Source organism: Piliocolobus tephrosceles, chromosome 7 (assembly GCF_002776525.5).
Source record: "Piliocolobus tephrosceles isolate RC106 chromosome 7, ASM277652v3, whole genome shotgun sequence".
NCBI classification, from domain to species: domain Eukaryota; kingdom Metazoa; phylum Chordata; class Mammalia; order Primates; family Cercopithecidae; genus Piliocolobus; species Piliocolobus tephrosceles.
Genome location: NC_045440.1, coordinates 145,678,681 through 145,700,673, shown reverse-complemented (window position 1 = coordinate 145,700,673; position 21,993 = coordinate 145,678,681). Strand labels below are relative to the sequence as shown.

Genomic DNA, 21,993 nt, shown 5'->3' with positions numbered 1-21,993 from the left:
TGACCGCTACCTTCCCAGCCACTGCCCAGTCCCTGCAGAGTGACCGCCTGCCTCTGTAGCACATTGAAGCCCCATAACTGAATTGCAGTTGATACCATGTGTCAGTTTAAGATCATGCTAATGGTTTCATTTCCCAGAATACTCCTGAAGAGAAAATGAATGCCCTTGTAACATTTTGCAGTGGGGTGAAATGACCCTCATGGAAATCAATCCCAGCTCTAGAATGAGCTGCTGACTGGATGGGTGTGCCAGGGCAGGGGTCACGGCAGGCCTGAAGGAGCTTCCCCGGGACTTGGCTGGAATCCAGCTATGTGCCAGGCACTGTGTGAGGAGGGTTGGTTTTGTTCAGGTGTTAAGTGAGCAAACCTGGCTTGAGGTGACCAGGCTTGCCCAGGGCCATGCATTGGGCCAACTGAGGAGCCATCCTAGGTGCAGCGTGGCAGTCAGGGAAGGAGTGGGCATCTGGTCAGTGAGCAGGGTCTGAGTCCCAACTCTTCCCCTTTCTGAGAGGCCCTGGAGGCCATGGGACCACTTGAGCCCCCACTCCCTGCTCTGTTAGATGGATGCTAGGATGCTCCTGGGTAGGTGCCAGGTGTGAAGGGATGGTATGTGCCCTGCCTGAAGCACAGCCCAGGTGTGTGCTCTGAGAGTGGCGTGACCACATCCCTTAGGATCATCAGGGCCACTTTACTGGGCAAAAGTAGTTAGGGTGAAGGTAGACCGTATGGAAGATGGAAGAGGCCAGCACAGTATACTGGGATGGAGGGATACCCCAGAGTCCTCCTGGCCCATGTTTCTGTTCCTTACTCTGTTCACTAGTTTCGTGGAGCCACTCAGTCCTTGGATAGCAGTGGAGCAACCATCCACCTAAGCCGCTCATTGACCTACCCACCTACCTACTTGTCCATCGTCTGTCCACATATTGTGCATTCACTCTTCCATCCATTCGCCCACTCATCTATCCACCCATCATCCATCTATCCCTCATCCATCATCTACCCACCCTCCCTCCTGTCCACACATCTACCCACCCACCCACCCACCCACCCATCCATCCATCCATCCATCCGTCCATCTACCCATCCATCCATCCACCCACCCACCCACTCACCCATCCATACATCTATCCATCCGTTCATCCACCCACCCACCCATCTGTCCAACCACCTATCCACCTACCTTCCCATCCATCCACCTACCCATCCATCCACCCATCCATCGACCCACCCACCCATCCATCTACCCCCCCGTCTATTCATCCACCCACCCATCCACCATTCCATTTGTCCACCCTCCTATTTACCCATCTGTCCGTCATCCTTCCATCTACCCATCCACCCTTTTGTCCACTCCTCTGAACCTGTTCGTCCATCTATCCCACTTCTTTAGGATTTACTGAGCAGTGCCTGTGTGCTGGCCCATGCTCAGTGCTGCTACACAGAGAGGGAAAGGTAGACCTTCTGTCCAGGAGCCCCCAGGCAAGTGCGGATGGCGTATCTACCCTAGACATTCTCTGCTCTCCTGTGGTCAGGCCTTTACAGTGCTGGGATTCCATCCTTCGCTAGACTGCAAATCCTGGAGACAGGCCCTGGGACCCAGGGAAGCAGCTCACAGCGCCTGGGACACCTGGAGAGCTTGGGTTTGGCCTCAAGAGTCAGGAGATGGAGCACACAGATCCCTGCCCTGTCTCTGACTTTTGGGGTGACCCTGGGCTCGACCCTGCCCTTTCTGGGCCCAGTCATGCCTTCTCTCACAGGAAGTGGACAGACCAGCTGGTTCCCAGTTCTGCAGGTGCCGCCCAGGTCCGCCCCAGGCTCCATGGGAACTTTCAGGTGCCCTTGGTGTCTGCCCCACAGCCCTGCTCCTGACGTGGCTGTCTTGTTTCCACAGAGCAACTTGCTGGATGTGAATCAGATCATCAAGGACTTGGCCTCCATGGTGTCAGAGCAAGGAGAAGCTGTCGGTGGGTACCTGCCCCAGCCTCGGGCCACCTGCTGCCCCGAGGGCCTGCCTGCCAGCCCCCAGTCCTCACCCCTTCACCTAAGGGTGGGTAGAGCGGCCTCTAAGAGGAGCCAGGCCCAGGTTGGAGTCCAGGTCTGAGCTTCTGCTCCCTCTCCACCCGCCCTGTCTCCTCCAGCCCCTCAGGAAGGCTAAGGGCACGGGGAGGCCCACACAGGGTGGCCCACCCACTCTGCTCATTGACAGACACTGGCCCCTACTCCGCTGATTGACAGACACTGGCCCCTACTCCGCTGATTGACAGACACTGGCCCCTACTCTGCTGATTGACAGACACTGGCCCTGCTCTGCTCATTGACAGACACTGACCCCGCCTCTGCTCATTGGCAGACACTGGTCTCCACTCACTGATAGACACTAGCCTTCACCCTGCTCATTGACAGATACTGGCTCCATACTCTGCTTATTGACAGACACTGCACCCCCACTGCCTGGCTCACTGACAGACACTGGTCCCTGCTCCCCTCATTGACAGACACTGGCCCCACCTCTGTTCACTGACACTGTCCCCGCCTCTGCTCATTGACAGACACTAGTCCTGGCTCTGCTCATTGGCAGACGCTAGTCCCACCTTTGCTTGTTAACAGACACTGGCCCCGCCTCTGCTCGTTGACAGACACTGGTCCCGCCTCTGCTCATTGACAGACAGTGGCCTCCCTTCTTCTCATTGACAGACACTGGCCAATCTCTGCTCATTGGCAGACACTGGCCCCTGCTCCGCTCATTGACAGACACTGGCCCCATCTCTGCTCATTGACAGACACTGGCCCCCACCCCTCTCATTGACAGACACTGGCCCCCACTTTGCTTATTGACAGACACTGGCCCCACTTCTCATTGACAGACACTGGCCCCACCTCTTCTCATTGACAGACACTGGCCCTACCTCTTCTCATTGACAGACACTAGCTCTCACCTTGCTCATTGACAGACACTGGCCCCACCGTGATCATTGGCAGACGCTGGCCGCTGCTCCGCTCATTGACAGATATTGGCCTCCACGCCTTTGTCCTGGGCCTCTGCCCAGAGACTCCCTGCAGTGAGGCTGTTCTGGGGTGGGTAGGGTTGTGAGATTGCAGAGATGTGGAGGCCAGAGCTCTGGTTCTGTTGTGGATGTGCCCGTGTTGGGAGGGGTGTGGGGAGAGCAGCGTGGGAACGTGCAGGCCCGGCCAGGGCACAGTGTCCTGAGCTCCCTCCATCTACGGGAAGACGGGCTGCACCACAAGCCAGGACACCTCCCGGCCAGAACCGTGGGCCCTCAGCCCTGCGTTCCTCTGGAAAAGGAAGTGCAGCAGCGGGGCCTCCCGGGTGCCCAGGGTCAGGCCCTACCTTAGTGCTGGGCTCTATGTGGGGCATGAAGTGGGAGGCCCACAGCCTTGTCCCTTGCCTCTGAGTGCCCAGAGAAGCCCCACCCTTTTGCCGCTGGAGGCCGCCAGCCGAGGACCTGACAGGCGAGAGGTCGGGATGAAGGGGCTGAGCATGGAGCCAGGGAAGCTGAAGGCTCCATTCAGGAACCCTCACCCAGGGCGAGGGAAAGGCTTTCCCAGACAGAAGGGACAGAGGTCACAGTGCCCAGTGACCCCGCCCAGGCCGCCAACTCCCCAGCGACCCCACCTGCCTTGGTTGCCCACCCACCCTGGGCCTCAGCCCTTCCTCTGTCTCCATGGGGTTGCCCATGGACCTCCCTAGAAAGATCCTCACCATGAGGTCTAAAAGCTCTGGGTCCCCCTAACCCCAGGATGACCGCGTCCGGTTCTGATTCCGTGTGCTCTAGCCTCCTCTGCTTGTGGAGAGCCAGGGTCCCTCATGTCCTCTTCCGGCTGTAGTCACACCGTGGCCCTGGCCTGCCTGTGCGGCCCCCAACCATGGCGGGGCTCGAGGTTTGCAGGGGCCTTTGAGGGGATGCAGACCTTGCCCCCCTCCCATAGGGACCCCACCCCTGCTGTGTTTTGGTGTCTTCCCCGCTCCCACTCGAGGGCTCTGACCCATTGATCCCACCCTGTCCATACCTGCTGCTGCCAGGAGCCCTGGCTCCCAGGCTGGCGGGGTGTCTCTTTTCCTCAGTTGAGGAAGAGCCAGGCTACCCCTGGTGCCCACAGGCCGCTCTGATGCCCACAGGCCTTTGGTTAAAGCATTTGGCTGCCCACCAGGACTCTCGGGCTCCGCCTCACCCACCTACTCTCCGTCTGTGCCCTGGCCAAGCTGTGGCCTCACCTTGGGGCCTGTGCCGAGAGCAGCCTCCCGGTCTCTCCTGCTCTGACAACTGGCACTGTGTCCAGAGACCCTCAGGCAGCTGGCGTCCTCTTCCCAGGTGCTGTGCTGTGTCCCCAGGAGAAGAGGGACTGAGGCTCAAGCACCTTGCTGCTCCCTGGGGCGGGGCTGGGCCAGGCTCGCCCCTCCATCCCCTCGGAGCCTGGGCTTCCATATGGCGCCTGCTGGGCTGCCCTATCAGTCCCTTACTGCCCCCTCTCCCCAGGATCCTCGTGTCTCCCTGTCCTCCTGCCTTCTCCCCACTGTCAGCTTCCCGAGGTGGCTGTAGGCACTTCTGCCCCGGCCAGCTGTCGCAGGCTGGGATGTGCTGAGCGTGTGGAGTGCTTTGTCCACTCCAGGTGCCCAGCCAGTCCCAGTGACGGGTTCATTGAGGGGCGCTCATGCCAGCAGTTCAGGGAAGGGAGCAGTCGTGGGGAGGGGGACAAACCAGGGCTGACCCGCCACACGTGGTCAGGGCCCCGGGGAGGCCAGAGGGCACCTGCCGGGTGGACGGGCGGGAGGCCCAGAGAGTGACTGAGGCCCAGTACAGTGGATGCAGGCTGCCTATGCTGGGTGCCGACGCGAGGCCTGGCCGCTGTGCACAGATGCAAGGCCTGTGATGACCTGTGACCCCGAACCTGGCTGCTCTCCCCAAGGTCTCTGCCCCCTGCTCAGCCTCTGGTGCCTTTCCAGGGTCCAGCAGCAGCAAAGCTATGTGCCGGCAGAGCTGCAGCCCCGAGCCGGCCACGGTGGCCCTGCTGCCAGGTGCTGGGCCGGGCTCCACGCCCCTGCAGCCAGGCCCCCACTCCCGCACCAAGACACGCAAGCCCAACTTCAGCCCCCAAGAGACGGAGGTGCTGGTGCAGAGGGTGAGGCGCCACTACCCGCTGCTGTTTGGGACACTGCGGGGCACGCCTGCCCGGAAGCACCGCGTGTGGAGCCGCATCCTGCAGGCAGTGAACGCGCTGGGCTACTGCCGTCGCGACCTGGGTGACCTCAAGCACAAGTGGCGGGACCTGCGAGGCGCTGTGCGCAAGAAGCTGGCAGAGGGGGGCCCCGGCCCTGGCCTCATCCTCACGCCTGTGGAGCACATGGTAGCAGAGACGTTTTCTGCCCACGGTCCCCAGGGCGAGGGCCAAGCCACGGAGCCCCTGCCAAGTAAGTGGGCCCTCCCTACAGCCCGCCTCCCCGGGACCACCCTGCCCTGGGGCAAGCAGGGCCGGCAAGTGGGCTGTGAGCTTTCTGCACCAGCTCCCAAGAGGGAGACCCAGAGGCCCATGGAGATGGCCCACCACCCTCCTGGCCCCCCTCTTCTTTTAGGTGGGGAAACCAAGGATTGGGGCCAGGGAGGGTTCTGCCTGTCTCTGAAGTGGAAGGGCTGCGGCTCACGCCTGGGGTCCCAGCTCAGGGTCCTCCTGGCATTGCCAAGCATGTGCCGCCAAGGGGCTCAACCATAGGCGCCACCTCAAGCCACGCCCACCGGGTGTCTAGATGGGACGCTGGGGCCTAGTTCCACGTCACTGTTGAGTGGTGAGCGCTACCATGGGGAGGGGTCACAAGGTGGCCGCTGGGACCAGTGCCTGGTGGGGGCAGAGACGAGGGCAGAGCTCCCCGATGAGCAGCAGCAGTGGGTGCAGCCCTGGGTGCCCTGGTACCCTCCGAGGCCCCCATCTGGGCCTCTGCCATTCCTGCCTGATGTCATGTGGCCAGGAGGCCTGTTTGGCCCTGGGTCCCAGCTGGCCTTCCTCTCTGCAGGCAGCCCTCCCCTCCCGAATGCAGTCCAGCAGTGGGCACAGCTGTCCTTAGGTAGCAGGTCTTCCAAACCCGTGGGTCCCAGCAGGGAGAAGGCCCCACTTTCCCGTGCAGGGCAGCAGGGCCCGGCTGGCCCCAGCGTCTGAAGACAGAGGTGTCTGGGAAGAAGGAGGGCTTCCCTCCACTCTCCCCCAGCCGCAGAGCCCCAGGGTATGGCTGCCATGAGAAGGCAAGGTCAGTCAGCAGGCAGGAGGAGCCTGTGCCCAGATCACCTCCAGCCAGTTGGCCCTTGCCACAACCCCCAGGGAGCAGAAGGTGACCTGTCCATTCATTGGTCACTGTTGAGGAGTTTGGCCAGAGCCAGGGAAGAGCCTGGGCCCCAGCTTGACTCTCCCCCACCCTCTCCCCAACGCTGCACCTCGCTCTGGCCTGCAGTGGCCTCCCCCTCCTTCTGCAGGCCCTTTCCTCTGGGCCCACATGGAAGTCCCACGTGCGGTGCTATCCAGTGACTCTCAGCCTCTCAGGACACACTGTGCCCCCTTCTGAGCCCACGGGCCCACTCCAGGGACCACCGGAAGCCAGGCATTTCTGTCTGGCTGGGCCTTGTCTGCAGCCCGCAGCTGCCCCTGGCTCTGAGGGTGACGCTGGCTCCGAGGGTGATGCTGGCTCTGTGCCTCCTCCTGCCGCCTCCGTGCCTCCTCCCGCCGCACCTCCTCTCCTCCTCAAGACACCACGCCAGGAGTTCCTTCGCCGTCCTCCGCATATGGTGGCCCCCCCTTCAAAGCAGAGCTGTGCTGGACGCTCCCCTTCCTGGGAGCTGCTGGAAGGACTTGGGGGACGAAGCCCCGGAAGCAGGACCAGCTCCTTCTTGAGGGCCACAGAGTAGACAGAAGGACTCAGCCTCACTGGACAGGCAGGGGCTGGCCTCAAACGCCCCCACTGGCGGCCATGACAGAACTTGGAGCTCTGGGGCATCTCAGCTGCTCCTGCTCACAGCGGTGCCTGAGGTTGGGACACCCATGGGCAGAGTGGGCCAGGCTGGTTGGGAGATGCATGTAGACCCAGGGTGCCACCAACCCTGTGGCCAGCCTTGGACAAGGGGCCTGGGCTGTGCGCCTTGTGATGGGGCTTGGGGGATGGGCCTGGTCAGTGGGCCTCGTGATGGGGTGGGGCTGGAGGAGGACCTGGATCCTCCTCTCAGGCCTGTGCAGGCCAGGGGTGGCTGCATCCACCCCCAGGGAAGCCACATTGTCTCCTGCAGGGCAGGTTCTTGCAGCCCAGGATTCTGTGGGCAGACGCAGACCTGGTTCGGGGGTGCTTTGGACATGTGGTGTGGGGCTGAGAAGGAAGGGCCTGGCAGGGGTAGCACTGGTGTGGCCCAGGTGCTGAGTCCTTTTCTGCAAGTCCCCAGCCCTGGAGGCTGCAGGAACTCAGGTTTGCTCACCCTGTGGTTCCCTGCCCTAGACTGAGGCCCAGCCTCGACTTCTGTGACCCCTGATGGATCAGCCACTCCAGGTCTGCTGGCCGCTGGGCTCACCTCCATCGAGGGAGTCTTTGGTGCCTGTGAGCTGCTCTGAGTGGCCTGCCCTGCTGCTGACAGCAACTGACAGGTGTTGAATTCCTGAGCGAGAGAGTGCTTGGGACAGGGTTGGACTTCCCCTCGTGGGTGCTGAGGCAGGGAGAGGGAAGTGGCTGCCAAGCCTGATGCCAGGGTAGGGGCATCCCAGCTGCAGGCCCAGGTGCCCTGAGCCGGCCATGCTTTCCACTCTGCAGCAGCACTGCCTGGGGCTTGGGCAGGGCCAGGCCTGCAGGGCTGATCACAGCTGTGGGGCTGGGGGCAGCGATTTGACACAGTGCATGGGGGTCTTCCACAGGGTTCCCTGTGCCCTGAGGCCGCTGTGCAGGCAGTTTCCTTTGAGGTGTGTGTGCTGCTCTGCAAGCGTCTGGGAAGGGCGGCACCAAAGGCTGCTCTCTGGCCCCTGGAGGCTTGGTCTAGTGCTTGGGTATCCCTTGGACTTTTGGAGCTGGGGGATCTGCAAGGGGCCCCCGTGGAGCTCCCCCTGTGTTGGGAGGGGCAGGCGCCCAGGGCCTGTGGCTCTGCAGGGCTGACCCCACAGACCGGGAGTCTCCCGAGACCTGGCAAAGCCACCGGGCCCAGGGCTGATGGCTGATGAAGTATTGGAGTGTCGCTCAGTACCACAGGGCCCACGCACCGAACCCGTCCTCACCCCACAGGCAACACAGGGCTGCACAGCGCCAGGAGCACAGGAGCAGCCTCCCTCCCCTTGTGCATCTCTGCACACCACCCTGGGGCAGGACATGGCATGCCCACCTGGCAGCCTTTGTGCTGAGGGAGATGTTTGCTGGCTGCAGAGCTAGGCAGTGGCTGTGTGATGTGTCTTGAATGTGGGCAGTGCCACGCTGGCTAAGAATGCCCCCGGGACCGCCCTGGGTCTGTGGCCCTCACAGGCAGCCCTGGAGCAGCAGGACGTCAGCCGTGTTCTGAGGGCGGGTCTCCAGGTCACACACTACGATCAGAGTCCCCAGGGCCAGGGCTTGGTGTAGAGCAGGATTGGGCACTGGCTGAGTCCAAGGGTGGGGTCCAGGGCTTGGCTGAGGTTGCCTGTGGTCACCGGGCAGAGAACGTGTCCAGCCAGGGCACGTGGCCTGTCCAGCACCACCTGTGTTAGCCCAGACCACCATGGCCTTCCTGTCTCTGCTGGCAAATGCTCTCCACTGTCCACATTCACCTCTCAGCGACAGAAGCGAGGCCAGGCTGTTGCCACTGCAGGTGTAAAGTGGATCCTTTGCACGCGAGCAGGGCATTGCCCAGGCCCAGGCTAGCGCCTCCTCCCTAGCAGGCTGGTCCCTCCTGGGTGGCAGTTGTAGGGGGATCTGTCCCACCTCTGGCCCCATCTTTCTTCCCTCTCCTCCTCCATTGGCCGAGAGGGTCGTGACCCTAATGTGGCAGGACATAGAGAACCGAGTTCATTTAGGGGCTGTCTGCATGTGAGCAAAGGGGTACTCTGCTCCAGGAGCGGCCGAGGCCATCACCCATACCCGCCCTCTCCGGGCTTTGGCTCCTTGTGCAGGAGCCTGGCTCTCCCCTCCCTGGCTGGGGCAGGAGCCCCCAGATGCGGTGATCAGGGCGGGTCTGTGAATGCCTGTGGCTCCACTAGGGCCCTGGGCTGGGGGCAAGGGTGGGGTGGAGCTGGTGACCAAGGGTTCAAGGATCCCTGTGAGGTCTGGGTCGGGGCTTCTGAAGGCAGGGTCGTGGCTTCTACCTCCTGCCCAGGGAGCTTACAGAGATGGAGCCACAGTTCTGTGGTGAAGGTCGGGAGTCCCTGCTGGGACGGTGGGCAGTGGCCTTGTCTTTCTGAGGACCCTCCTCCCTCAGACCTGTCCTGCCAGGCCGGAGGTGGTGGTGTGCCTGGCAGCAGTCCCTGTGGTTGTAACAGCCCCTCTATCCCAGGCCTTAGGACTCCTAAGGCTCAGTCAGCTTGGGCCTGTGCCCAGGTGGGCATTGCAGGTGCACAGTTTCTTTAGGTGTCCTGCCTCCCAAGCTCTTCTCCAGTTGCCTCATTGGAGGCAGGCCTTGCAGGGAACCTCCCTCCGGGAAGAAGGCTTGCCCGTGCTTGTGTTTGCATCTGGCTCTGTTGCGGACCCAGGCTGCACCTGCAGTCCTGGTGCCCAGGTGGCATGTGTCCTTCCCTTGGGTGGAAGAGAATGCTGAGCACCAGGGGCTGCCCAGGTTGAGCACCTGTGTTCAGGTCCTTCTCCTGCTGGGGGCGATGCCTTCACCGCTCACTGCCATGAGCCCACAGCCAGCCCTGCATTCCTTGTGGGGCAAGAATGGCTTAGGTGCGTGTAGCACCTGGTACTGCCGTTTTGCTACTGGCGGGGTGGTGGTGAATCTTCCGGATCCCTGGGGCTGCCCTGGTCCTGCTCTGGTGTCGCCTGTGGGCCCTGCTAATGTGGCTGCCCCGGGCGGCACTGCTGCAGCCACCTAGCCCGGCTTTGCACCGGCTCCTGTGAGCCCCGCACGGTGGCACAACTTTCTGATCAGCTCCCTGTGCTGAGTCAAGGGCCAGTGTGTGTGGCCAAGCAGAGCCCTGTGCTTGCAGACCCAGTCTCCATCAGCCCAGTCACAACTCCACAGACGTTAAGGCAGGGGCTCTGCCCCTTCAGAGAGGGCCATGGCCACAGTGGAGGGGCCCAGTCAGGGTCATGACAGAGCAGGACCTGACCCCAGCCCTGACCTCCCCTTGCCACTCTCACCCTTTCCTGGGTGGGCTCTTCCTGCCCTACCCGGTGCGGGCACTGAGTCCCCTTCCCTGGGCCACCTCCAGGTTTCCGTTCTAGTGTCATTGCTGCCCACTGCCCACACCACGCAGAGCCCTCAGGGCATGTCTGGCAGCCCAGCACCCATCCCTGCAGCCTCCGCCTCTCTGGAGGCCCTGGGCTCAGGCTCCCCTGGGCTGGCCTTTCAGGGGTGCCCTCAGGGCAGGGGCGGCTGGGCCTCCATCTGTAATTGCCTTCTGTTGTCTTGATTTGCAGATAGTATTGAAGCCAGCCTTGAGGCTGCGTCCTCGCATGCGGAGGCAGCCCGCCAGCTCCTGGCTGGAGCCAGCCGGCACCAAGTAAGTCCGTGTGAGGGCCACAGTGCCCGGCCGGCCCGGCCTCCGTCCCCTGTCCTCCAACCCTCCCTCTGTCTGTCGGGAGGGGCCCAGGCCCTGTCCTGTGCCTGGGAGAGGCATGCCCACAGGCCTCCTCTGAACCAGCCCACTACCTGTGCCCTGGGGGCTCTGGGAGTGGCGGGGTTGCGGCAGCAGTGATCTGCGTGGTGCCCACAGCAGTCGGCACCGTCTCCTCTCTTGTGTGCACCACACCGCCCTCTCCCATGAATCCCGGGTGCAGCTGGGGGGAGGGCCTTTGGGGCCTTCCCGCTCCACCTCCCATGCTGATGCTGGCATGCGGCTCAGTGTCCATCCTGGGGCCGGGGACTGCGGAGGGGACTTTGTGGTTGGGGCATGTCAGGTGGCTCAGAGAGCACAAGAAAGCTCAGGCCTTTATTTTCTTGAAGTGGGACTTGGAGCTGCCTTGAGGACCAGCCACTCACTGGGCTTGTTGCTGACTTGTGGTCACCACAGGAGGACCTGACAGATCAGGCTGGCTGGAGACTGTGGCCCAGCTGAGATGGAGGCCCAGCCACTGTCTTCCCCTCACTGTCTCTGTCCCCATTGTGGCCTGGTGCTCCCCACTGGCCCTGACAGGCAGAGATGGCCAGAACCTCTTCCTCGAGTCCCGGGGGCCAGGCAGGCTGGACATTAAGTCCAGCAAGGTGAGGGTGGCGTGGGCCACCGTGGGAGCACAGAAGAAGCCCCTGGGCCAGCTGGGGCCAGGAGAGCACATACTCTTGACAGCGCAGCAGGGGCAGTACTGGCAGACGGGATGGTGGAGTGTGTGAGGCCAGGGTCCGGGAGAGCCTGACGAGCCCAGGACATCACAGGCAGGTGTCATGAGAGAGGAGCCACATCCCCAGGATGCCGTGATACCATGGCTGTGCCCGCAGAGGGTCCGCAGTTGCCTCGGGGTGCAGGAGGGAAAGAGGTCCTGACTGGAACCATGCAAGGGCCTGGCTGGGTGGAGAATGAGGGGAAAGCCTAGGGCCGTCTTGAGCTTCCCTAACGGGGCCCAGTCCGGGCACCGCTGCCAGGGGAGTGTGTGGTAACGGCAAGGCTGGGCCTACTTCGGTCCCTGTTTCTGTCGGGGGCCATCAGACTCAGGTCGGGGTCACTAAGGGTTGGCCCCTGGTGACAGCTGGTGAACGCCTGGCCGGGAGACAAGATCTGGAGAAGCTGTGCCAAGGTCATCTGCAGGATGGTGTCAGAGACAGGGCTGGGGCTGGGTCTTCTGGCGCCAGCTCTGGGCTGTTTGGCCTTGGCCTGCCACCTCTAGCCGTTGAGGGCAGCTAGGCCCAGGGGCCTCCAGGAGGCAGAAGGTGGAGGCTCTGGTGATGGGCTAGGCGGACTCGCCAGAAACTCAGGGCCACACCACGCAGAGTGCCTCGTTTCAAGAGGAAAGCAGCCAACCAGCAAGATGACCCCTCCTGAGCACCCTGGGACCACCTGGTCAGAAGCAGCGCTGATGCCTGGGACGGCAGGAGGACGATGGGACAGTGAGGAAGAGGAGGAGGAGGAGGAGGAGGAAAGGAGGGCGGTGGCAACTGGACCAGCCACCTGTGCCATGGACGCCCTGCTGCATTCCCAGTGAGCCTGTGGGCTTGGTCCTGGCAGAGCAGGCACCCTCCACACTGCAGAGGAGGTGGGCAGGACTCAGGCCCAGGAGGTGGCCGTGAAGTCACCCCTGTGTAGACTGTCCTGCTCCTGCCCCCAAGGGGACTCACCAGGGAGTGTCAGGGAGGGACGAGGTGTCTGTGAAGTCGCCTCTGCATAGAGTGTCCTGCTCTCGCCTGCAAGGGGCCTTCCCCACGGTATGTCAGGGAGGGACATTTGTTCAGCCATTCTCCACACCCAGGGAACTGGAAGGGTCAGAGATCCCAAACCTAGAGGCTGTGAAGCCAGGCCTTTAATTTGCAGACTGGGAATCTGAGACCTGCAGAAGAGATGCTGTTTTCTAGGGTCGCTCAGCTACTGAGACGAAGCAGAGCTGGCCTTGGAGCCCACGTCTGCTGTGTCTCACGTTCAGGCCTCTCCGTGTTGCCCTAGGGAAGCTTGACCCTCTTGTCTTCCTGGGGACATTCACTTCGGTGGATGGGTGCCTGATGGACAAGGGCATGGCCAGACGGATGATTGGAAGAATGGATGCGTGTGTGGATGGATGGAAGGAGGAAGGTGTAGACGGGCGGGTAGACGGAAGGAGGAAGGTGTAGACAGGTGGGTGGATGGAGGAGGAAGGTGTAGATGGGCGGGTGGATAAGTGGATGGAAGGAGGAAGGTGTAGACGGGCGGGTGGATAAGTGGATGGAAGGAGGAAGGAGGATGGAAGACGGGCGGGTGAATGGATGGAAAGAGGAAGGTGTAGACGGGCGAGAGACTGGGTGGATGGAAGGAGGAAGGTATAGATGGGTCGGTGGCTGGGTGGAAGGAGGAAGGTGTAGACGGGCAGGTGGATGGGTAGATGGAAGGAGGAAGGTATAGATGGGAGGGTGGGTGGGTGGATGGAAGGAGGAAGGTGTAGACGGGCAGGTGGATAGGTGGATGGAGGAGGAAGGTGTAGACGGGCGGGTGGATAAGTGGATGGAAGGAGGAAGGTGTAGAGGTGTAGACGGGCGGGTGGGTAAGTGGATGAAAGGAGGAAGGTGTACATGGGCAAGTGACTGGGCGGAAGGAGGAAGGTGTAGACAGGTGAGTGACTGGGTGGACGGAAGGTGGAAGGTGTAGATGGGCAGGTGGCTGGGTGGATGGACAGACAGCGTGGATAAATGGGTGAGTAGACGGATGGGTGGATGAATAGAAGGAAGAGGAGGTTGGAGGGGGATGGCTGGACAGTGATGAACAGACAGGTGGACAGATAGATGAGTGGACAAGGCAGGCACGTCCATGTGGAGGAACAGACACGTGGGTAGCAGGATGGCGGGTAGACCAGAGGGCAGGCGGACGAGCAGACGGAGCACAGGGGAGTCGGTGGGAGGGTGCATACAAGTGCTGTGGTGGGTGAGCACGCAGGCTTTGCACTTGGACAGGCTGTGGCTTCAGTCCCAGCACTACTAGAGTAAATGTACCCACGTCTCTGGGTCTGTTTCCTCATCTCTCAAACAACGGGTGCGGCTCCCACTGCAGATGGAGCATCATGAGACCCAAACAGCTCCGGTGCAGAGGCCTCACATGGGCACTGTCCCTGCACCGTGCTCACCCCCCAGATCACTGGGTTTTGGACATGCAGGCTGACATCTCCCTGTCTCCCTCTGTTAGCCGATGAGGAGGACGAGACCCCCAGCTGCTTGTGGCTGCCCCTGCGGACCCTGGAAGGGCCCAGCCCACCTGAACCTGACCCCCTGGACTTACGAGGAGTCTTCCATGCACCCCCCTCCTCGCCCTCCCCACCGGCTTGCCCAGCCTCCACCCCACCAGTAACCACACTCATGGGGTCCTTCCAGCCTTCCCTGCCCTCTTCGGCGCCAGCACCTCCCTTGCCCTCCAGGAGGACCCCAGTGGCAGCATCTGAAACGTCGGCGTTTGAGCAGCGGCTGCTGGACTCCCACCAGCGGCAGGGTGCCCTGCTCTCCTCCTGGGCCCAGCAGCAGAGCACACTCATGGCCCAGCAGAACCTGCTGCTGCAGCAGCTGGCTGAGCAGAGCCAGCGTCTGGCCGATGGTGTGGAGGCCCTCAACCGGACCCTCGAGAGGCTGGTGGAAGCACGCCCCGCCAGAGAAGCCTCACCCTTACTCCGGGACGCTGGTCCTGCCGGTGGAGTGGCCCAGGGGCCTGCTGGAGGCTCCCAGGACAGCCCCCAGGGTGCCCACTCGGGGCTTGAGGTCTTCTCAGGGATGATCTTGAAGGTGGAGGAGGAGATATAGGGCTGGTCAGGGGTGCTAGCAGAGCCAGAGGGCAGGAGCAGGGCCTCCAGGCAGGGGAGAGGTGGCAGTAACTGGGTCTCCAGGGCGCCAGGACAGCTCGAGTCCAGGAGACCCGAAGGATGAGAGGATGTGGGCTGTGTACCTGTGGTGCTGCGTCCTTGCCATTGCCTGTGGTGACCTGCAGGGAAAGTCTGCAGAGAGCTGACCTGTGAGGCTCAGTGGACCAGGTCTACTCAGGGATGATGCTGTTGGAGGCTCCAAGCCCGTGTGGCAGTGGCTGTGAAGTCTGCAGCGCCCCAGCAGGCAGCCGGAGGCAGGGGAGGTGGGGAACATGTACTTTGGGGCGCCCTGCTCACCGGAGCTCTGGAAAGGGTGGCTCGGCCAGGCCCTGAAAAGGTCCCGAGTGTGATCTGACGTGACTCCTGAAAGCGCCTGTCCCCTTCATGGGCGTGTACACTCGGAGGGCAGGGCTTCTGTGTCCTACCTGATTGTGGCCCAGGGGAACCATGTCCCATGAGCCTGGAATAATTTCTCTCCAATATTCTATGTTGTTATAAATACATAAAGCTATATATATATATATGCCCATATATTACTTGGTACTGTTTGGGGCTGGGATGACAATTTGTACTTGTAGATTTTTCTTGCAAAAAGTATTTTTTTACATAAGCATGAAATAACAAAGCAGCGGCAGTGCGGCTGCCGAGGAGTACATGAGTTGGAGCCTACTCCCCGGGCCTGGCGGGCCCCGCTGCTTTCAGCCTCGCTGCAGGGGTCTGGGCACGTCCCTGCATCTTCAGATCCTCTTCCTCCATTACTTCCTTTGACTCTTGGGAGATCCCTTGGTGGGGCTACCCCATCTCCAATGCCTGCACAGCAGGGCACAGTCTGCAGCCCCCCAGCCTGGGCAGCTGTTGGGAGCGAGCAGGAGCGGGAGGCGGGACCAGCCTGGGCCTTGACTGGTCTGGGGCCTCCAGCCGCGTCCTCTGCGGCCCCTGCCTGGCTCCCAGGGCCCAAAGCCTGTCCCAGGAGCAAGATGCTGGCTGACTGGCCTGAGTGGAAAGCATGCTGGTCCCAGCAGCTTCCAGGGAAGCTCTGGCACAGCCGAGAGTCAAGACTGCAGCGTCCCTGAGAGCAGGGAGAGGGGCCTTTTCCTCGTTTTGCATTTTTCCATGGAGCCAGCAGTGTGTCAGTAACTCTTGTCTATGAAAGAACCTGAGGTGTAGCCACATGTCCAGCTGCCTTCCGCACACACCTGACCTCCCTCCAGGCTACCCCCTCTGTAGGTGCACATGGTTCTGCTGTTGGTTCTAGGCGGGGCCTCCACTCTGATGGTTCCACCTCGGGAAAGCTCTTTCCATCCTGCAAAACCAGCTGACCTCAGTCCCACCACCTCCAAGAAGCCTCTGTAGATCTTCATTCTGGGTTCTTGTCCACTAAAGATACCCACCATGGGCTGGGCACAGCGGCTCATGCCTGTAATCACAGCACTTCGGGAGGCTGAGGCAGGAAGATCGCTTGAGGCTGGGAGTCCGAGACCAGGCTGGGCAACAGCAAAACCTTGCTTCTACAAAAAATAAAATTCAATCAATAAAGGTACCCAGCACGGCTAACAGTGGCCTCGTATGGTCATGTGTATTTTCTGTCTTGCGTTACAGTCTTAACCTGGATACAGCCTCTACTCTGGTCCTAGCTGAGCCCCAACCTTCACCCCACACCATGTCCTGACTGCAGTTGCATGTTGAGCCTTGACCCTGGTCACACACTGAGCCCTGATCCTGGTCCTGCACTATGTCCTGACCCCAGTTACACATGGAGCATTGGTCCTGGTCACTGACTTAGCCCTGATCCTGGTAGCAGACTTGGCCCTGATTCTGATCACACACTGAGCCTGATCCTAGTTATACACTAAGCTCTGGCCCCAGCCCTGACCCTGGTCAGTCCAGGCGTCTTCTGGGAGTGTCCTCTGGGCTGAGCCCTTAATAAGTGCTGAGGATACAGAAGCAACCAAGTCAGACTTGGGGCCTCTCCTTCCCGAGCTTAGTGTGTGCTACAGAAAACATACACTAAGCAAGTCAATACATATTTGATGAAAGTTATTTTGTGTATCAGTTAAAAATGGATGTAACTGCATTTGGTAGGAAACAGAGAATAGTGTGTCTTAGAGTGGATAGGCGTCATGGCTCCTGTGTCACGGACATCGGTGACCTGGAGCTGGCAAGGCAGGGCCACAGTCCTCACAGGTCCAGGTGTCTTTCTGCTCCCTTCTCTGCCATGGCCCTCATGGCCCAGGATGGCTGCAGAACTGCCCCCCGTCACACTCGTGTTCCAGGTAGCAGGGTGTAGGGAAGGAATGGAGGAAGGTCACACACACTCCCTTGAAGGAGATCTCTGCCTGCATCTCAGCCCACTGACTGGGAGTTAGATGCCCACATTTCGTTGCCTTAGAAGCTGGAAAACACAGCTTCAGCCCCAAATGGGGATTTTGTTACTAAAACGGAAGGGACTGGTTGCTGGGGGATGGAATGCAAGAAGCACAGCCCCCGAGGTGAGCAGTGTGGGACTGGATGCTTGGCGTGCAATCGGCCAGGCTGGGGCATTGAAAGCTGGGATTGCACAGTCTAGAGTGTCAGGGGCTTCCCTGCAGGATGGACAGCAGAGGCCTCCAAGGTGATTTGGCAGTAATCACTGCAGCCAGTGAGGGGCAGGGAGAGCCGGCTCCACCTCTGCTTTGTGGCTGAGGAGCAAGGACTTGAGAATTCAGGGGCAGAATGGGCAAGTCCTGGTCCATGTGTCTCCACAGTGCACGCGTGCCCTTTGCACTCTAGGACAGTTTCCTAAGAGCCGCTCAGATGCTGAGAGGCCAGGCAGGAGCGTGGCCAGGACAGCAGATGGCTGTCTGTAAGGCTCCATCATCCAGCGGGGGTACGGAATGGCAGGCGGCACGCAGGGAGGGCAGAGGCCATGCCTGGTCTTGAGGGCAAGCGTGTTTCTGGATGAAAGGAGAACCAGGAGGGTCCAGGAGTGTCACTCTCAGACCTGGGCCTGGAAACCCCTTCTCTTGGATGTGGGCCAGGGGTGGCCTGAGGTTTGCCAGGAAGGAGACTGTGGTCTTGGCTTCAACCGGAGCCCGTCAGGATCAGAGCTTTTGAGGAAGGAATGCTCTTACCAAGCGTGTGAGACAGAGGCAGCCAGGAAGACCTTGAGGTTGCTGACCTGTCCCGGATGGGATTTCAGCGGGATTCACACCCACACTGCTCACCTCGGGGTCTATGCTGCTTGCATTCCATCCCCCAGGCAGCCCAAATGTTTACCAGGAGAGATTGGGAGGATGGTGAGTCTGTGATGAGAAATGGGATGTGGCATTCTGTGGCAGAGCTTGCCTGCAGGGTCTTCTGAGGCATGTTTTAGAAAAGAGGCTGGAGGAGTGGCAGGGATGGTTCCCGTCAGAGCTAGAGAGCCCGGGTCCCCTCACTAGGTCCCCCATTTTACAGACAGACTGAGAGCCCATGGTGGTGGTGGAGGGGTGGTGTTGAAGCTGCAGGGTCATGTCCAGGTTCATAGAGAGTGCTAGAGGCAGGCCTTGAACCAGGTGTCTGGATTCCAAGTTCATGCCCCTTCCCTATGCGTGCTGCGTTCTAGGTGAGTGAGGACGGTTTTCAGGTGCCTCGTCCATCTGGCTCAAATGAGCACGGCCAGCTTGCCCGCCCTGGAGGATCTCAGGAAACAAGGAAGGTTCTGCAGATCTGCTCCTGAGGAATGGTGGATTGGACAATGGAAGGGCTGTTCCATGATACAATAACTTAACTTGGAAAAAGCCATGGTCTTAGATGTTTTGCTGGCTTAAGGGATAAGCCGATAGCCAAGGTCTTGCCCCTCACTCCGTCTCTCCTCCCCAGCCTAACATGCCAGCGTGGGAAGCTAAGGAAAGGCAGGCTCGCCCTGAGCCCGAATAAGCACCAGGTCTACCTGTGGATCTTGGATCCAAGCAGAAGGTTCTGGAGAAAAGATCCCCTAGTCAGGCCTTTGGGATACCCACATAAGAAGAAGAATCTTTTGGGCCTCCAGTTGGAAATCACTTAGTCTGTAATGGGGCAATCCGTTGAGGGAAAAAACAGGAGGAAGAACCAACAAGAGCAAAAATATCAAGTTTAGACCCCAAAAGACTTCAGCTGTTGGAATTAATCAGACACAGTATGATTTATGTGAAATAGTTTTTAAAATAAAAAGATGAAATCACAAAAATGAGCAATAAGATTCTAAAAAGTGGCTAGGCCAATCTGTGAGAGATCAGTATAGCTTTTAGAAATATAGAACTTTGTGGATGGGTTAAGCAACATAGTCGACATAGATGAAGTTAATAATAGCAAACTTGAAGATTTCTAAAGAAATAATAACATGGCAAAGAGAGGTAAGATAATAGAAACTATGACAGATGAAGAGACAGGGATAGTAGAACCAGAGATGCAGCATACGTCATCTTGGAGTTCCAGAAGAGGAGGATCAGTGAAATGGAGGAAAGCAATGTGTGAAGAGATTGTTGATGTGACCTGTGATTTCATGGACACAGGAAGCACCAGCATACGGAATACATAAATGAAATACCTTCCTGGACACATCATGGATGAACTACGGAACAGCACAAAGAAAGGGAAAGCCTTGAGCAATTCGAAAGAAGAGAGAAGTGATGACAATTTTGCTGACATTTCGTGTTACCTTGGCAACAGAAGAAGCCAGAAAATGGTAGTATCTACAAAGTATTGAGAGGAAGTCAGTGTCAACTTAGAATTCTGCAACCGACAAGGCCACAAGGCTGCCTTTCAAGAACAAAGGCAAAATACAGACATTCTATCCAAATAAAAACTGCGAGGACTTCAAGGTGAAGGACTGGAATCCCAGAAAGAGTATCTGTAATGCAAGGAGAATAGTGAACCAAGAAATTGATAAATATGTAAGTAAATCCAAATACTCATTAAGGTTTTAAAAAGTACATAATTACTAGAATGTCTAATTTGTGGAATTGAATTTTTACAAAGGATGGAACTACTGGACAATAATAGTATCTTAAATGTGAAGAATTGTTCAAATATTCTGAGCTCCTTGTATTATTTGCAGGGAAGTTAAATACTGATTAATTTTAGCCTGTGCTAATAACTGTACATCATAAAAAAGCTCAAGGATTCCTTCATCAAAATTGAAAACTTCTGCTCTGCAAGTGATCCTGTCAAAGGAATGAAAAGAGAAGCCAGTGACTAGTAGAATATATTTGCAAATCACATATCTGATGAAGGATGTATCCAGAATATATAAAAAGCTGTCTAATGTCAACAGAAAGAAAACAATGTAATCAGAAAGTGCACAACAATTTGATCCAACACTCACCAAAGTAGAGATATGGGTAGCAAGTAAGCTCATGAAAAGATGCCCCACAGCAGTAGCCGTGAGGAAGATGCACATTAAGCCCACACCGCGATACCACTGCCTGCCGCTAAAGTGACTAAGAGGTACGGGGATACAGAGAAATGGCTCACTTGTGCACTGCTGATGGGGATGTCCAATGTTACAGCCACTCTGAAAAACAGTTTTGTAGTTTCTTAAAAATGTAAACATAACACTATACAACCCAACAGTTTCACTCCTGGTCACTTATCCTAGAGAAATAAAGACTCATGTTCACACAAACACTTGCACACAAATGTTCATCGTGTCTTTATCTGCAGTAGCCCCAGAGTGGAAAAGCCCTGCTGTGCCTCTCAGTAGGTGAGCAGGTGAACAGACTGCCACAGCCACACAGTGGAGCTCTACCCAGGAACAAAAGGAACCCGCTCGAAAATGCCAGGAACTCAGATGGTTCTTAAGGGCATTGTGCTTAGTGAAAAAGCCAGTCTCGAAAAGGCCATGCTTTGTGACTCCATTTCTGTAACATTCTCAAAAGGGTGAGATTATAGGGATGGAGGGCAGAGTGGTGGCTGGTTGTCAAGGGTTAGGGAAGTGGAGTGGAGTGGGATGCAGCTGTAAAAGGCTGCAGGAGAGCCTTGTGGTGATGGGACAGTTTTGTATTTTGAACATGGTGCTGGTGACCATATCCAGATTCATATCACGTATGAATCTACATACGTGATAAAATTTCATAGAACTATACACACACAAAAACCGAGTAGAAAGTAAATAAGAAACTTAAGGCTAAGGTAACCTAAAAGAAGAGTATTAGAGTATATAACTTCCAAATCAGTAAAAATGGAATAAGAATACAATTAAAGAAAAACCTATGTTGAATAGAAAGGAGAAGGGAAAAAAAAGCAACTAAAAGAAAAGGAGAAGCAGATAATACAGAAGAAAAATGCAGGACAAGGTGAGAACACAAACATTTGGAATTGTCCAGTGAGCAAAATAAATGCAGACAGATTAAAGGGGCTCATCGGAGTTAAGGACTGTCAAGTTGGAGGAAAAAATAACACCTCTGCTATTGACAAGAGAGACACTCCAACATAAGGCCATGGGGCATTGGAAGGAAAGGTGTGAAGATTTGCCAATCAAAAGCAATGCAAAAGAGAGCCTAAGTAGTAATGTTAATTTTAGACAAATGGACTTTAAGACAAAAAGTGTTTAGTAAGGTTATACTGGAGTCACTCCAGGATAGGTTCAGCTCATCAGGAGGATGAAAAATCCTAGACCCTTATACACTTAGTAAAATACATAAAGCAAAAGTGGGTAGAATTACAGAAGGAAATCAATGAATCTGTCAGGACAGTGGAAGGTTTCAGCACATCGTTTTAGAGATTGATGGGGAGCGTCAGCAGGAAACCTAAAAATTTGACCACCAACGCTGAGCTGCACGGATACTTACACAACCCTCTTCTACACAAATAGAGGGCACTCATTTTCTCAGGTACAACCAGAATGTTTCCAGATTTTGACCATGGACTAGGTCATAAAGTAAGAGTCAAAACATTTCAAAGGATCAGTAATGCACAGAACACTTCAATTATTAGAAAATGCGGTTAGAAAAATGCAGTCGTTAGATATTGGTGGCAAAAAATAAAAAGGTCATTGTATGTTTGGAAATTTTAAAACAGTTCTACATAACTCGAGGCCAAAGAAGAAATCATTAAGGGATAAGTAAATTAATAGCTAGGTACAAAGGCATGATTGGATAATAATGGAAATACTGCATATCAAAATTTGTGGGATACTTCAGTGAAACTTAGTAGACTTCAATGCTTATACTACCAAAGAAAGCTGAAAATTAAAATAGACATTAAAAAGACTTTTTTTTTAAGTAAAGGAACAACAGAATGAACCCAAAGAAATAGAAGGAAGAACCTTGTAAAGACAGGAGCAGAGTTAACTTTAATTTTTGTTAAAGTTTTAATGGAAGACTCTACAAAGTCCAAAGCCAGTTCTTAGGAAAAACCATTCAAATAGATGAACTA

General features: G+C 57.3%; 1 protein-coding gene across 18 annotated transcripts in view; it reads left to right on the top strand.

Annotated features, from left to right (window-relative positions):
- The window catches only part of TSNARE1 (t-SNARE domain containing 1), a 133,199-nt gene extending 117,021 nt beyond the window's left edge, over positions 1 to 16,178 (top strand). For 12 of the 18 annotated variants that reach the window (XM_023228069.3, XM_023228076.3, XM_023228074.3 and 9 more), the window contains 3 exons: positions 1,891 to 1,963; positions 4,963 to 5,427; positions 13,956 to 16,178. In XM_023228069.3, the coding sequence (XP_023083837.2) occupies positions 1,891 to 1,963; positions 4,963 to 5,427; positions 13,956 to 14,560 (1,143 nt within the window). In that variant the 3' untranslated portion in view covers positions 14,561 to 16,178. Of the gene's footprint in view, positions 1 to 1,890; positions 1,964 to 4,962; positions 5,428 to 10,578; positions 10,662 to 11,104; positions 13,170 to 13,955 lie in introns of those variants that run through there. The other 6 variants (XM_023228082.3, XM_023228081.3, XR_002734904.3 and 3 more) reach the window with 5 other exon arrangements.
- The last annotated feature ends 5,815 nt before the right edge of the window (positions 16,179 to 21,993 follow it).